Source organism: Mastomys coucha, unplaced genomic scaffold (genome assembly GCF_008632895.1).
Source record: "Mastomys coucha isolate ucsf_1 unplaced genomic scaffold, UCSF_Mcou_1 pScaffold21, whole genome shotgun sequence".
Taxonomy (NCBI): Eukaryota; Metazoa; Chordata; class Mammalia; order Rodentia; family Muridae; genus Mastomys; species Mastomys coucha.
In genome coordinates, this window is record NW_022196904.1 from 142,443,763 (window position 1) to 142,459,651 (window position 15,889).

Below are 15,889 nucleotides of genomic sequence, written 5' to 3' on the forward strand. Positions count from 1 at the left end.
GTACACTTGCATGTGTGTGTGTGTGCATGGATGTAGGGAACTAATCCATGTACCACTGCATTTCCATAGCATGTTTATATGTTTGGAAAATTTACACATATTTTTCAGTTACACATTTCTCTCTGGGGTGCAACATTAGAAGCTCTCTTTCTTGAGTAAACAATACAATTTTTCCAATCAGGCAACTAAATTGCTATTATTTTTATATGTCCAATATCTTACTCAGTCTACTACTTAGATGAGAGAGTATACTATGATTAATTATAGTCTTTGAATCTAAAGAAAAATCACTGTGCTAGGGCTATAGTGCAGTGGTAGAGCATGTTCTTAGTGCTTGAAAAGTACTAAATTCAAATCTCGTGTGTGTATGTGTGTATGATTTCAATATACATTGAAATCATTAAATGAGGCAGAAATAAGTCGTTATTTTCATCCTAGTTTCACTCTGTACCCAGGCTGACCTTAAACTCATGGGAATCCTGCTTCAGTCTCTCAAGTGCTGGGATTACAGGCATAAACCATAACGCCTGGTTATGATTTATTTATTTTTTATTGCTGTAGTACCCAGGACCTCGTACAGACTGTCATATTTTCAAAGGATCTCAAATGCTCTTGGAATGCATAATGTCTAACATTTAAGCAAAGGAATGTGCAAGTAATGCAGAGAAAGGCCTTACCCAGCCATATGACCGTGTCAGCTTCCACCCCAGAAAGAGTACGTGCTTTCTCACCTAACAACACTGTTTGGAGAAGTTGATAAAGCTTGTGGTCATTGCAGAATGTGGGATCAGGAAATTTTGCTGACTTGGACTTTAGGAAATGATTTTCAATGGAAATGAAGTGACTCATATTGAAAGTATGACAGGAAAGCTTTTCTTCAGATGTTTATTAGAATCTACTAAGGCTAAGATTTCAGGAAAGTTTAGCTGTGCTCTGCCATGAGCAATCGATTTCTTCTTTCTTCTTATTTCATATCCATTACTGCAACAAATTGCTTTTGACAAGTTGAGTATGATCTTGTGATTGAGGCAAGAAAAATGTACCCTAAAGAATAAAATTGATTAACAGAGTTTAACACTTTGATTTTGGGAATAGGGTTTAAAATATTTTCATATTTCCCTCAATATATAGCAATGTATTATAGCAACATTTTATAGTACTATTTATGCAACTTTATCATAATATATGGTTGCAGCAACATTAGTTCAAGCACATGCCACTCTCCATCTCCTCATTTGTTGCTTTTTAGTGTCTCGTAGTTGAATCATAATTCATTCGAATTATGTTTTCTCTTTCACTGTAGCATTCAAGAGAAATAAATGCAGTTTAAAATGATAACACAAGGGGCTAAGAGATAGCAAGGGAAAGAGCAGAAAGACATCAACAAAACAGTAAGGTCTTGGTAAAATCATCTAAGCACGGGCTTGGCCATGGAGACTGTCTAAGAAGCCAGATGTCAGTATTACTTCAAGAACAAGGCTATATAAACTCTCTTTCTATTCTGTATATTTTTTAATCTAAGTCTTGGTTCACCTATGAAATTTCATGAGCCATCTTCTAGAGCCAGCTAATTTCTTGGGGGAAGGACTCTCTGTCTGCTGTGCTGTCCTGTAGGCTCTAGCTGATCCCGGGTGACCACTCTATGAACTCTGACTTTTATTATTAGAGTTACTTTCCATCTGATATTTTGGGCCTGTATCACTGAAGCTCAGAACAGGGGACACAGTGGGTATCACAGAGATATTGGGTACTTACCCCAGGCTTGTTGGAGTAAACTTGCTTCCACCAAAAGATAGAACTATATACAGCTAGCAAAGCCTCCAGCCCAGTGAAGAGGAGCATCATCCCCAGAGCACTCTGCAAACAAAGCAGCACTGGCCTGGGCGGTACCCCACGCAAAGCCTTCTGGCCCTGCTTAGAGGAGGTGGGGGGCGGGTGGGGGTGGGGCAGTGGTGGGCAATGGAGAACAGAAGGAGCAGAGGTAAAGGCTCTCTGCTTTCTCTTTTGTAAGCACCTAAGGAATTTCAGATACCGAGATACAGGAGCAATTTTAAAATCCCTTTATTAGAATCACTCCTAGTGTCTATGGAACTGTGAGTTTAGACGTGCTAGCTGCATGGGGCTGAGTGAGCTAATTGCATGGATTTGTGAAACTTCCTGGGATATTGAGTACCATTTCCTTCTCGGATTGTCACAAGTGAAATGAATTTGTAATCTGTTAGTAATACATTGGCAGAGCTCTTCCTGCATTCCTATTATCCTGATAACCCTAAACTCTTACCCTGGGCAATCCTGGTGATCCCACGGCATTCTAACGGTTACTTCTGTGCAGACTCTCCTAATTTTCTGCTTCAGTGATTTGTCTTTAGAATCCTTGTTAGCTTCTGTAACCTACACCATCTTTATGTCTTCCTTCCTCCAGCTCCTTTTTATTTCTTTCCGTCTTACACACACACACACACACACACACACACACAGAGTTACATTTGTTCAGTTAATGCTGTATTTATTAAAAATTAGCATTCCTTTGAGGTTGGCCTACTCTGCCATGCTGCAACTTTTCTGATACTAAAGGAAGTTCTTTTTGGCTCTACTTATATGAGAGTAGGAGACTATTTGATTGACTGAAGTTAATCTTAATTAAAACAGTCCCTCGGAGGGTGCTTTTCACATATTGCTCTATCCTGTCTGTCTTGCAGTGTGATCTCCTGGGCTTTGCCATGCTCACTTCTAACTAGATGAGTCTCTGTTCTCTTTCACTTTCCTCAGGCTCCCAGATCAACGTGTCTGATCTAGTCATGGTGCACGCCTTTAATCCCAGCACTTGGGAGGCAGAGGCAGGTGGATTTCTGAGTTCGAGGCCAGCCTGGTCTACAGAGTGAGTTCCAGAACAGCTAGGGCTACCCTGTCTCGAAAAATACAAAAAAAAAAAAAAAGAAAAAGAAAAAGAAAAAAAGAAAGAAAGAAAGAAAATGGACTAAGCCAGGCTTGTCACTATCATTAGGTAGTGGCTGTCAAATTTGTGCTAAGAAAATTCTGTCCCAAAACACTGATGTTTCACAGGAGTCACAGCTTCTGAGTAGCTGCCTCCAACTGCACCCCCACTCCCTCTTTGCCAGCCCTAGGTGATGTGCACTTAGGGAAACTAAGTACTTTGTGTCTGCTCCAAGTCTCAGAGTACCTTTGACTAGAAGGCAAGCAAACATCCTTAATGGGTGGAGCTTTTCAGCTCCAGGCAAGGACTCAAAAGAGCTTCTCATTTCCCAACACAAATAACAAGGAGCAGCATTGCCTGCTGTGATTTAAGACTTTCGGTTGTGTTTTCTTCACCTCTTCACAGTTTCCCTTTCTGCTGTGGTTCAGGAACCTCCTCCAACACCGAATCTGCTAACTTTCTGTCATATTTGTTTATTGTTTTTCTTCCTGTCCTGCCCTAGACAGTCAGACCAGCATGACCAGAGACTGCTGAAAAAGCAGAAACTATCCAAGGGGCTGGAGTTGGGTGGAGGGAGAATATGGGGTTTTACATGATAAGATGTTCAGTCTGGAACTACTTACTAGAGCACTGACATAAGCCAGGTGACAGTTCTTGTCTTCATTCTTCCAATGGTGGGAATTCATGTAATACAATAAGGACAGGAATTTCTTTTCTGAGTTACAGTGTGGAAAGGCAGTCCCCAGGGCTATCAGGCAATAGGTGAAGAGGAAGAGGCCAATGATAGCAACAACAGAGCTTGCTACATTGGAGGCCAGGCTTCTCAGTGCCTGGAAGAGAGATTCTGTGTTGGGTTCTTATCACAGGTTTGGTACAGGGTTCTCTGTTCCCTCTGTTCGTTATATTGCAATGGCGCTTCCTTGGGGTTGTTTTTAATATAACCCATGACCTCCTTTCAAGCAGACTATGACTAATTTGTCTTTGTATCATAGTTTGTCACACGAGATAGGAAATGTGTGGCAAATGGGACAATGTGAGCAGCTCCCTACAGTCTAGCTTCCTAACTCTCCGTGACACTGAACATCGATCTAGGATCAGCCTGTTGCCAGTAGCTGAACTGACTCCCCCAGCGTTCTTAGAACTGTTCTTCTTTTGAATATGGCCTCTTAGAATATGGCCTTTGCTATCCTCTGGAGAAGCTAGACTAAAGTTTCACCTCACGTAAAAAAGCAGCTTTAGAGATTAGTGGAAGCAAATTGTAGAGGATGGATACCTTAGAGGGTGATCAGGCCTAAGGGAAGATAACTTGTACTTTCATTTGACAAGCAATTGACAAAGATGAACTTTCTGTTTCCCTCTGGGAAAGGGCAAGAAATACTGGCATGTGGGCTTAGTCTCCGTAGTTCTTGTCATGCCCAACCCAAATAATATAATGAATGGACCATAGTCTTGAAAACATAGGAAGAAGCAGCTAAAACTGTTGCGCCTGTGGGTAGCAGCCTTTCCTACTTTCTGCCACATACCCACAAGGTGGAAAAGCTACATCCTGATTCCAGAAGACACAGGGTCTGTCTAGCTATGGCTGAGAGCTCGCAGGTGGTTTAGAAATCGACATGTTCTTGATAAGTGAAGCTGCAGTATAAACCCAGGAGTTATGGGGTGGTTGAAGAATTCTCAGCATTTGGATGAGGTCATAATTCTGGGCTTAGCTTCAGGAAATGTAGACTCCTATCTCAGCTGTTACTAATTTCTCTGTGCTTGACCAGGCATGCTCTTTCCTACTCTGTGTTTCCATTTTTCTCCTATCACATATGGAAAATGAGCATAGTCACTTCATAAGTTACTTCCCAAGAGTGTCAGTGGGCTAGCTGAAGATCAATATGCTCCCTAATCTGTTCTGAGCTTTATTTCCCTAAACAGTACAATGGAAGATTGAAACTAGAAGACTTAACTACGAGGCTCTAACTATTCTAACCAACTGGAGTTCAATGGTCTTCATACTTACAAAGGGTTTGGTTGAGATTTTCTCAGAGATAATGGAGAGAATTCCAGCAATGGCAAACTGTTCAGGAGAGAGATAAAAGAAAGAGAGCTGTTCTAAGATGCTTTCAAATCACTCCCAAAAAGTGATGGGAAACTTCCAGGGAGACAACCCTGCAGGAATGATGTGCCCATATTGCTAGGGATGCTTCATATCTGCTTGGGATGCTTGTACAGACTTTGAAGAATAGGCATCTGCTCAGGAAAGCTTATGTTATTGGAAAGTAGAAGTTACTGCAGACCAAATGCAACAAATGCCTAAATTGTGAAATTGAAAGAGTAGCTGCCCCACCTAGGGATCTATCATGTCTGCAGACACCAAACCCAACACTGTTGCCGTGGTCAAGAGGCACTTGCTGACAGGAAACTAGCATGGTGGTTCCTTGGGAGGTCCAGCTAGCAACTGACCAATGTAGATGTGGATGCTTGGAGCCAACCATCAGACTGAGTTCAGGGAACCTGTTAGGGGAGCTAACAGAAGGACTGGAGGAGCAGAGGGGGACTGCAACCCCACTGGAGGAACAACATTGGCTGGCCTGACCACCCAGTTCTCCCAGAGTCTAGACCACCAACCAAGGAGTGTCCCTGGAGGGATCCATGGTTTTAGATACATATGTAGCAGAGGATGGCTTTGCCTGACAGCAATGGGAGGAGAGGCCCTTGGTCCCAAGGGAGGTTTGATGCCCCAGTGTAGGGGGATGCTGGAGTGGTGGGGTGGGTAGGAGAGTACCTTCATATAGGCAAGGGAGAGGGGAGGGCAAATGTGGGATGAGGGGGTTGGTGGAGGGGTAACTGGGAAGTGGGACATCATTTGAGATGTAAACAAATGGAATGTTTAATAAAAAAAAGAAAGAGGAACTTGAGGCATATCCATGACTTGAGACTCGAGACAATATAGAGATAAGGAAGCCAACAGGAAAGAGCCTCTCATGTGGTAAGACAGAAAAATATGGCATTGAAGCTGTGGGTGTAGGCTACCTAAGTATTACCTAGAGTTTAGGAAATAAGTAGGGAAGGATACAACAAGGAATCTTTATTATCAGCACTGAGAAGCCAGCACTTGATTCCAGCGGAACTAGGGGCCAACAAGCAGAGGGATGGCAGTGTGGGAAACCTAAACCATTGATTATGCCTGGGGCTTGAGTATTGAGTAGTAACAATTAGAGCCAAGAAAGAACTAGCAGAAGCTTCATTAAGAAATGTGGAGGCTGCTACCACTGGTGAGACAGTAAAGCCAAGGACAAACTGTACTTTGGGGACAGGGGCAGAGCTTTGTGCACATTGAGAAGCAGTTGTGCCCAAGCAGAGACTAGGGTCACTAAAAACCCTTTGTATAATTTATCTTCTCAAATAAATTTTCCTCTTTTTCATTTTTTCAAGATTCTCTGTTTGATAGAATTGCTCATTGGTAGGATGCATACATTGGGCCTAGCAACTCTGAAAATAAGATCCAGTAGTGTCCTTGTCCATGAGCCATTATCTGACAAGATGCCCAAGAGCACCACAGGTGTTCAGGGTTCCCTGTAAGCAAAAGAATGCTTCTGTTTCCCATGAATCTTGTCACTACTGAAATGAATGTCTGCAGAGCTGTGGTATCCAGGAGTCAAAGGTCTAGAAGGCTGATTGTATAATCAGCCTTCTCACTCTGGACCCAGTAAGTGATTGCTCTGAAATGGCTGGAATCCAATGGCTTCTTCAAAACCTCAACAATGGCTATGAAAAATCATCCTCTGGTCTAAGAGGATGTAGTATCAGATAAGAAAAGTGCTGATATGCCCAGTGTGTTGTCTCCTCCTTCTGTCCTAATTATAGATGCTCCCCTCCCCCAAAGTGCTGACTTTTGAATGGGAGATACAGGACATGGGCAATAACAGGAGTGTTGAGTTGGCTTTCTCCTGCCTCCTTTTCTCTTGAAGATAAAGTAATTTATCTGTGACTTTTTTTAGACCACATTTTACTTACACAGAGGGATCCAATAAACAGGTACCCAGACATCAAAGTGGTGGAGGCTTCTGCGCTGAAGTAGGAAGAGTAGGAAGCTGACACCAAAATGCCCCCAAAGCTTGCAAGCACCAGGGCACATAGTAGCTGGATGGTCTGCAACACACAAGGCAGGGACTTCTAGACCATGATTTAAGCAGATGCAAAGGATTGTTTTAAAACACACTGACTTACAAAGGAGTTTAAAATACGTTATTAATTCCTATATTAAAGGGGGAACCCCACAAGGGACGAATACATGTATTCTAAGAGAAAAATCCAAAATTTACCTCTTTGATTTTGTGGAAGGCTCATTAAACTCAGGAAGTGATTATGTGAACATTTAATTCTGAAAAATCTACTTCACAAAACATTTCCTTTTGGAAAAGTCTTTGGGAAAAGTTGTCTGGACTAGAGCTCAGTTAAGTGAGTATAGAGAAGGGACTTCCTTTGGGAATCTCAGCACAGGCCTTGGCTTCCACTGAGAGTCATTGAGCATCACATTTCTGGTGTTGTCACTCATCCTTTTTGTCATTTGATTTTAAGAATAATTGTGATTTTTTATGGTGGCAGTTTTGAGTGGCTTACATTGGTTTATGTGTGTCTGCATTCTCAGAAATATTCATCACATCTTTGTAACAGATGAGGAGCCTTAGAAAGTTTGGTTAGACAAACTTGCACAAATGTCAAAACTGGAATGTTGTTTGACCTCTCCTGTTTGAACAAGAATTCATACTTTTATTCACTGTTTAATCTATATTGTAATTAACAGATAAGCAACATTACCCAAAATTAAGATACATCTTCTATTACCACAATTCCTCATTGAGTACCCACGTACTAAGAGGTAGGCATAAAGCAAATGATAGTCACTCTGGTGGATTCTTATACCTTACCTGTATCATACAAAGTCAAGTTCCATGGCAACTGGGATAATGTACTATTAGAACATGTAATCAAGGCTGGGCGGTAGTGGCGCACGCCTTTAATCCCAGCACTTGGGAGGCAGAGGCAGGCAGATTTCTGAGTTTGAGGCCAGCCTGGTCTACAGAGTGAGTTCCAGGACAGCCAGGGCTATACAGAGAAACCCTGTCTCCCCCCCCCAAAAAAAAAACCAAAAAACAAAAACAAAAAACAAAACAACAACAACAACAAAAAAAAAACCATGTAATCAAGGATGGGACCCATCAAGGATAAAGATTTGTGATTACGTTGATGGGAGATATTGGAACAGAATAGAGGATCCAGAAGAGAACTCATAGAAATATAGCCATCTAATATTTAACAAAGTGTCTCCAGTAAATAGTACTGAGGAAACCAGAAATTCACACATCAAAGAATTATGGTAGATCTCCATCTCTCTTATATTTTTGGTTGTGAGCCTATCCTTTAATGGCTGAGCCATTTCTCTAGCCCAAGATCTCCATCTCTCACCTGCACAAAAGTAATTAAAAATAGATCAAATTTGTTAAGGCAAAGCTTGAGGCTTGGGAACATGTAGAGCCAAACACTAGGAAAACTTCAAGATGCAAGGATTTCATGAAAAGAAGCCCAATAATTCAGATAACAAGGGGAAGAATTGACAGCATAGCATGGGATGAAAAATCTCTGCCTAGCAGTGGAAACAAGTATGAGAGTGAAGTGACAGTCTGAAAAGTGGGAGAAACCCATTGATGCCTATATATCCTATAAGGAACCTCAAAGCTAAAACACTAAGAAAACCAACCAACCAGTAAGTAGGCCAGTGAATAGAATAAACAGCCTTCAAAAGAAGAAATACATATAACCAACAAATATTAAAAAAAACCATTCAGCATCCTAATGTCTAATTAGGGGGATGTAAATAAAAACTGATTTCAGATTCTTTTTCGTGCCAGTCAGACTGGTTATTATCCAGAAAAGAAATGACAACAGATCTGATGAGGATGTGAGAAAAGAGGAACTATCAAATGGGACTGTAAACCAGTGTGGCCAGCCACTGTGGAGATCAACACTGGTTCCTCACAGAACCAAACTAAAGTAGAACCAGCGTATGTCCCAGATGATGATTCTTGGGTATTTCCCCAAGGAAATCAAAGTCAGCATACCACAGAGAGGCCTGCATGTCTAAACTCATTGCTAAATAATAGCCAAGGCATGAAACCATGTAGATTGCCATTCTGCTGAGTAGGCCTTAAGTGCCAAAAGACAGCTATTGGTTGCCACTGACATGTGAGTGTCACTTATTTCATTCACCTCTATGCATGGCTTGCTATGCTGGTAAGTGTTATGGCTTATAGGTGTTGCAGTTGTGTAAAACTATTTAATCATTTCCTTTTCTCGGCATAGACTTTTCTGGAACTATACACCAAAAGAAAGAGGTTTTCATATACAGCTTGAATTGTCTGAGTGTGTAGTGTCTTCAGCTGTAAGAACAGTTCCCCAGACCCCAAGAAGCAACCAAAAGGCTACATTAATTATCTATATTGGAGATTCTATTTCAATTTAACATTTAAAAAGGGTAGAATGGTGTCAGTGGACCCTGAATTACAGAAGAAACATTTAGGAGGTGTCAAGAGCCATCTAGCAAAGACTATTGTATGCAAGTGAGTTTTCTGGAGATGGCCCGCCACTTTGCATGGCCTGCGATGGGTGCGCTGATGCAGTGTCCTTAGAGACTTCATTCTATTGCAAGATTGCTTTTTGCTGCTGATATGCCTTTCCTGTCACACTTAACCTATTAGTTCCTGGCCATTAGCCCACCATATTGGGCAAATTTTCTGCAGATCAATATGAAGATGTACTTTCATATAGCAATATGTGTAGATCAATTGATTGTTTCATAATCTCTGATAATGATTTTATAGAACTCTTAAATTAATACAAGTAATCCTGTCATGCAGTACTCATCTACTTCAGTAGTTATCTGCGTGTCAGGCTTGAAGGCCCAACCACAGATCTGAGGTGTACGCTTCACAGAGAGCCAGTCTCCTGGGGTAGTCAATCGCTGACATCTCCTAGTTCTGATGTGTTCCAGATTGGTCTCTGCTAAAGTCTCTGGAGAGATCTGCATGCTTTCTTTATTCAGGCATAAAGGTGCCCTAAGAAATATTTTTTTATTTAGCTAAAACTAAGATTAAACATTATTTCCTGGCCTCCACAGTGTTTCAATGATCCTAATTAATTTCCTGCTGTAATTAGCTTGGAATTTTTACAAGGAAGCTGTCTTACCAGACAGGGTGTCTCAAGAGTTAGAGATAGCAGTTAGGCACTAATTATCAGAGCAATCCCACTCAAGGGAGAATTCTTTTACTAACCAGAGAGAAGTTTTAGGGCTTCTGTCACTAATTTTCTATGTTACAGCCAAGGACTGCTAGAATATGACCTTCAGCTACTTGCCTCAGACAGACCCAGAGAATTTATCTTGGGGCTACCAAAATCGCCCAGGAGGAAGGACACCATTATTCCTCCACTTTGCACCTGTCTGCTTGTTCTCACTGACCTTGATGTGGCCATCTCCTGCCTATGTGACTTCTGTTGTTTGCCCTGTTTTCTGTATTCTATATAAGCTTGATTTTACTTTATACAATTACACTCAGATACCACACTTCTTCGTGTCATCTCTGTCACCTGCTGAATTCTTTGCCCACCAGGCCAGAACTCTAATCACTCTGTGGAACAAGGGTCCCGCAGCAACTCAGTTCATGGCATAATCCCAAGCCCTCTATAGATTAAAGATACAAATACAGCTCTGTAAACCTTCATGTATCACAGGCTAATTGCACTAGGATAAGAAAGCAGGCTTGAAATAAATTTGTGATCAAGAGAAAGCATTCATTGTAGGTCAGGTCCAAGAATGAAGCCACAGGTGTGCACTATGATAAAAACAAGGCCCTGTGAAACTTTTGCTTTGAGCTTATGAGCTTATAGAATGAAACACTGCTTTGAACTTAGTATCAACATCCGTCACTAACTCTCCTTTTATGTAACATTTTATCTATGACGTAATTTTATAAAGAACTTTTGCCTTAGAAGATATTAGAAGGCCAGAGAGAAATAATAAAGTATGGTATCTGGGGCTCTGCCCAACCAGCTCCATCCACCAAATGCATGCATGCACATGAATATATGTGTGTGTACAAAATATATGTATATATGTATACATGTATATATGTATATATATGCATTTATATGTACCTGCCAATAAGCATGTACACACACATGTGTGTAGGTATATGTGTATGTATGTAAGTATGCATGAACACTTGTGAAATTGTTGAGACAGGTAGTTGGTCCCAGCCAAAGTGTGTGTCTGTGTGTCTATGTGTGTGCTTGAATTCTCTCTTTCTTCCTCCTTTTTTCTCCCCGGCTCACAAAGAGTTAATTAACTCATAGCCTCTTATCTGGCCAGGGAGCCCTTGAGCCAGAGAGAAAACAGAGAAAACAACACTATTAACTAAGTTTGCTTCTTAAAGTCCTGCTGCTACCAGCAGAAGCTAATTTCCAGAAACCTGTAGCTTTTAGCCACAGAATAAGAAGAGAGAGTTATGTTGCCAGAGACCATCAAGTAACAAAGCCCGAGGTCATCAGGCTTTGGCCTTTGTCTGACCTGTGATGCAGGGAAGGCTCCCAGCAGGAAGGTTTCTGAAGGTGGGAAAGAGTAGGAATTGAGTCTCAGCAGGAAATATTCAGACTCCTATGATGAGTAGAACCCTGCCTATAAGGGATAATGATGCTGATACTTAGATGTCTTAGAGATGCTCATGTGTACACAGGGAAGCGTGTGGACGAAAGCAATTTAGATGGTGTCATCTCAAAGTGTTTGAAAAACAAAATTCTAAGTAAAAAGACCTAACTTAATCAGACTAAATAATATCGTATCATTAAGTCAGAAATCTTCACTAAAGACAATGATCAGACACTAATTTCTTAATTATTCAGTGTTCTGGTGGAAAAGCACAAGTGACTTTAGTTATTTTAAATGAAAGTCTGAGGAACGAATAGTTTCCCATTCCATTTCACATTCTGATTTGTTTGTGGAATCAGCCAAAACAAGTCAAGGATGCTTCCAGACTCACTATAGCTTTGTAGTCTGGACATATTTTTAATGTCTCTCCAGCATTTTCCCTCTAATGAGATGGACTTACTCCAAGAACTGTGGCTTCACTAGGCACACCGATCAGCAGGTCATCTTCTTTATCATATGTATGTCCAGCTTTCTCCCTTTTGTGGATAATGATGTCCTTTGGAAAGCAGTCCCATCCAATGCTTTTGATGCCAAGCTGTAGACGCATGTTGCCAAGGATGCTAGAAGAAGCATTGGACTCAGTTAGTCCCCAGGGTTTGACTCACAGACACCCACAGGCACCTTAGTCTGTAAGGAGTGAAGAAAGATGAGGTGTTTGTTTGTTTGTTTGTTTGTTTTAGATAAGAATTGGGTACATTCAGGGTGGGATGACCACGGTCTGGCTTGTTGTTTTAAAAATGAAAATGGATGTGACCTTCAGGGGGAGCATAAGATAGGCTGCATTCTCTCCATGATAAGCAAGAAACATTCTATTGGGGAAAATTGCAAACATTTCCAGGAACAGCACATGAGGAGATTAGTAATCCAAGCAGAATTTCCTTGCAGCAGAGCATATTCACCTCACTACCTGTCTCCCAAAGCCTTTACTTTCAGCTCTCTCTCTCTACTTCTTGTACCTCTGTTTCCCCTATCATGCAATCTTTTATCACATCACCCTGGACATCACACTGAAGCTAACTTTATGCCGTCCAATCCTCCAATCTTCATTTTATCCCCATTAAATTATTGAGTAAGTGCTTTCCAGTTTATAAAAAGAACATGTCTAATCCAGAATGTGCCCTTTGCTTCTACCAGCTTAGTAACTATCAATATAAACACTTACTTAAGTCACATTCCATTTTCAGGCACTAGAATATCAAAGGTCTTATTCATCCAAAGAATCTTATCTCCTAGATGTTATTAAGTCTATTTAATATATTAGCAATCCAGGACTAATAAGTTCATTTAATTAAATGAATGTTTCAAAAAGCACTTACCTAATGCATCTCATGTTTAGTACACTGTAACAAATATAAGTATTGTTAGTCTATGTTTGCAGAACTTTCAGGTGTGTGAGCTATGTATTCTGGGCTAAAGATCTTGCACTATTTCCCTCTGTGTGACGTTAACCCCCCTCATCTTGCCTTTTCTTTTTTTCCTAATAATATTAACAGCTCCACTCCAGAAACAAACAGTGCCTCGCCAGGTCAACGGTACCCAAGTGAAGCCCGGATGCTCGTTACTAGTGGGGCCGATGGGGGATGGCACCACAGTGGAAGCCAAAAGTTGGTTGTATCTGAAGCATTAGTTGTCATTCCTGCGTTCAGTCTGCCCCTAGGAATGGCTGTGATCCTGGGGAACCATAGTAAAGGTGTATCTCTCCAGAACTGCCCTGATATCTGGAAACCTGGATTTCAATTTGATCTTTGTTGCTAAGCATATCAACACAATTCCCTTCAGGCTCTCATTTCTTTCTTGGATTTTTCAGGTCTCATATCCAAGAACTATATTGCATGCTTTCTTCTGAGCTCCATGTTAGGAACTGGATGTCAATTTGATGCTCTCTAGCCTGTTAACATCATGTGCATTTATTTCCTGTTGTTATTTTTAAATTAACCATTTGTTAAAAAGAACATATAACAACAATGTCAACTAAAAAGAAATACAGTTTGCATGAATCAAAATGTTCCTGACTCCCCAACAATTAATATGAAGTTGTCAGTTTCAGTTTCCTTTATGTTCCTTTTCTCTTTTTCTTCAGTTCTCTCTCCTCCTTACATATGATTTTACACAAATTATAACACTTTACAAATGGTCATTCCAACCATTTAGAATTCCTATTAATCTTTGACTAATTATAATAGCCTTAAGTATAAAATGCAAATGTTATATTCTGACATGCCACAAACATTGATAAACCTCAAAAACAAAATCCTAAATGAAGTCAAAGAAGTAAGATGATGTGTGATTCTACTTATGAGGTATACCAGCTACTCAGTTTTGTAGAAAAGTAAACTGGTGGGAGAGGGGTGGGTGAAGAGCAGCTATTTAGTGGATTGTCATAAGGGTGTCATGCTTGAATGAGCCTAAAGCCACTGAATCACATACAATTAGAATGCTACAGTTATACAATTAGATTTTAACTGTAATTAAAAATCCAAATGACAAACTCAAATGAATGCATTTCATTAAACTGGATGGATATTTATGGTCATTTTGATTCCTTCTAGTTTTTTTTTAATCACTATGAACAATGCTGTAAGAAACACCTGTGCACTTTAGAACCTATAGAACTTATGCTTATTTTACAAATTCAATTATCTATTTATGATAGCATATAGTAGCATGTAGAGATGTATTTACTAAATTTAAGCTATTCTTAAATTTGGATACATATGGGTATTTTGGAAGGAACTCTACGTAATGAAGTTTCTAACATTTTATAGTATTCCTGACAACTGACACCATTCTCTCCCAATCCAACTCTGCTTTGTCCTTCATCATTCGCTATACCCACATGAAGTGGTAATGGTTCTCAGCTTTCAAAATGGGTTCCAGAATCTCTACTATTCAGGCAAACACTTCCACACACAATACTTTTCTGTGTTGCAAGGTTAGATTAGAACCATAGTTTCCAAATTCAACATTTTCTCAAATCCCAGTCTTCCTTGAGAACATGTTTTGTGAGACTAAGTGGCAAGAGTGGGGAAATTAAAGGAACTATAGAAGGTCATCACTTCAAATCTCACCTGATCTCAAAGGTGCTTTCCTTTTTGAAAAGTCAGTAAACCGAGGCTCCAAATGGGCATGTGATTCACCAACTTATGCAAATGGCCAACAGAAAAGACTGGATGAGAATGCATTTCCCAGGCTATCTATTTAGAGCACAACCTCTCCCAGTGGTTCTATTCCAACCCGAAGATCCTACCTGACCTCACAGCCCTGTCCTGTGTGCTGTAGCTCCTGGGCCTGCTCACTCTGCTCCTGGGAGAACTCAGACTCAACCTCTCACCAGCTGTTCCCTCCAGAAGTTTCACTGTCTGCCTTTGACACTCAGGCATTTTGTGTGCTTTCCCCGGAAGTATTCATGATCACACAGGATGTGAATCTGCAGTAATTACAAGTAGGTGGAAAATGAAAAGCTGCTCTGCTTCCCCTTTCTGAAGTTTGAGGTTTGGAAAAATAACACAAAATAAAATCATCTCACGAAACAGATGTGGTCAAGTAGGGAATGATTCTTTGCATTTCTATACGGTTGCATCAAGTATGTCCCCTTATAAATGAGAGATATTAGAATTCACCATCTGTTACAGAATTACTGAGAAAAGAAGTAAGGAGTTTATGAGAATTAGAGCTATTGGATTTGAGAACATTTGGATTTGAGAGAGCTTATTGATATGGAGAGAGTGTCCAGCTGGTTGGAAATCACTTTTAAGCTGCTCCCAAGGGAAATACTTGTTTCTTTTAATGGACTCTCACTGAATATACAAACCACACTTATGGGAGTAGATGGCCAACACAAAACGAACTCAATGGTATTTTTGGAGATGTTTATCCCATAATGCTTTGCTTGGTCACTGTTTTTTAAACTTACTTGTCATTTGCTTATCCTTACGGCATCTGGTTTTGTGATTTTATGGGGTCTGTGTATATCTCTGCATGTGTATGAATTTCCTGTGATTTTTCCTTCTTATTTACTCTGTTTTTCTGTTTGCTTTGCTTTGTTCTGGTTTGTTTGTTTGTTTACTGGCCTGTTTGTTTTCTAAAGAGAGAAAGACATGGAGTTGGAAGGATGGGGAGGTGGAGAAGATCTGAGAGGAAGAGAAGGAGAAAAAACAATGATCAGAATATACTGTAGAAAAGCAGATTTTTATTTTGAATAAAAATAT

General features: G+C 40.4%; 1 protein-coding gene across 4 annotated transcripts; it reads right to left on the reverse strand.

Moving 5' to 3' along the window:
* Positions 1-865: 865 nt before the first annotated feature.
* Positions 866-15,068, reverse strand: Ms4a7 (membrane spanning 4-domains A7). Of its 4 annotated transcripts, XM_031389765.1 has the most exons (8): positions 14,929-15,009; positions 14,750-14,821; positions 12,082-12,241; positions 6,938-7,072; positions 4,941-4,997; positions 3,559-3,765; positions 1,756-1,857; positions 866-1,044 (listed from the first exon to the last, which is right to left on the reverse strand). In XM_031389765.1, exons 3-8 carry the CDS (start codon positions 12,226-12,228, stop codon positions 979-981), a joined length of 714 nt encoding a protein of 237 aa, XP_031245625.1. In that variant the 5' UTR covers positions 12,229-12,241; positions 14,750-14,821; positions 14,929-15,009; the 3' UTR covers positions 866-978. The 4 variants fall into 4 exon arrangements, with proteins under 4 accessions (XP_031245625.1, XP_031245624.1, XP_031245626.1 ...); XM_031389764.1 differs by lacking the exon at positions 14,750-14,821 and having other exon boundaries at positions 14,929-15,033; XM_031389766.1 differs by lacking the exon at positions 14,750-14,821 and having other exon boundaries at positions 14,934-15,012.
* Between the last annotated feature and the right edge of the window lie 821 nt (positions 15,069-15,889).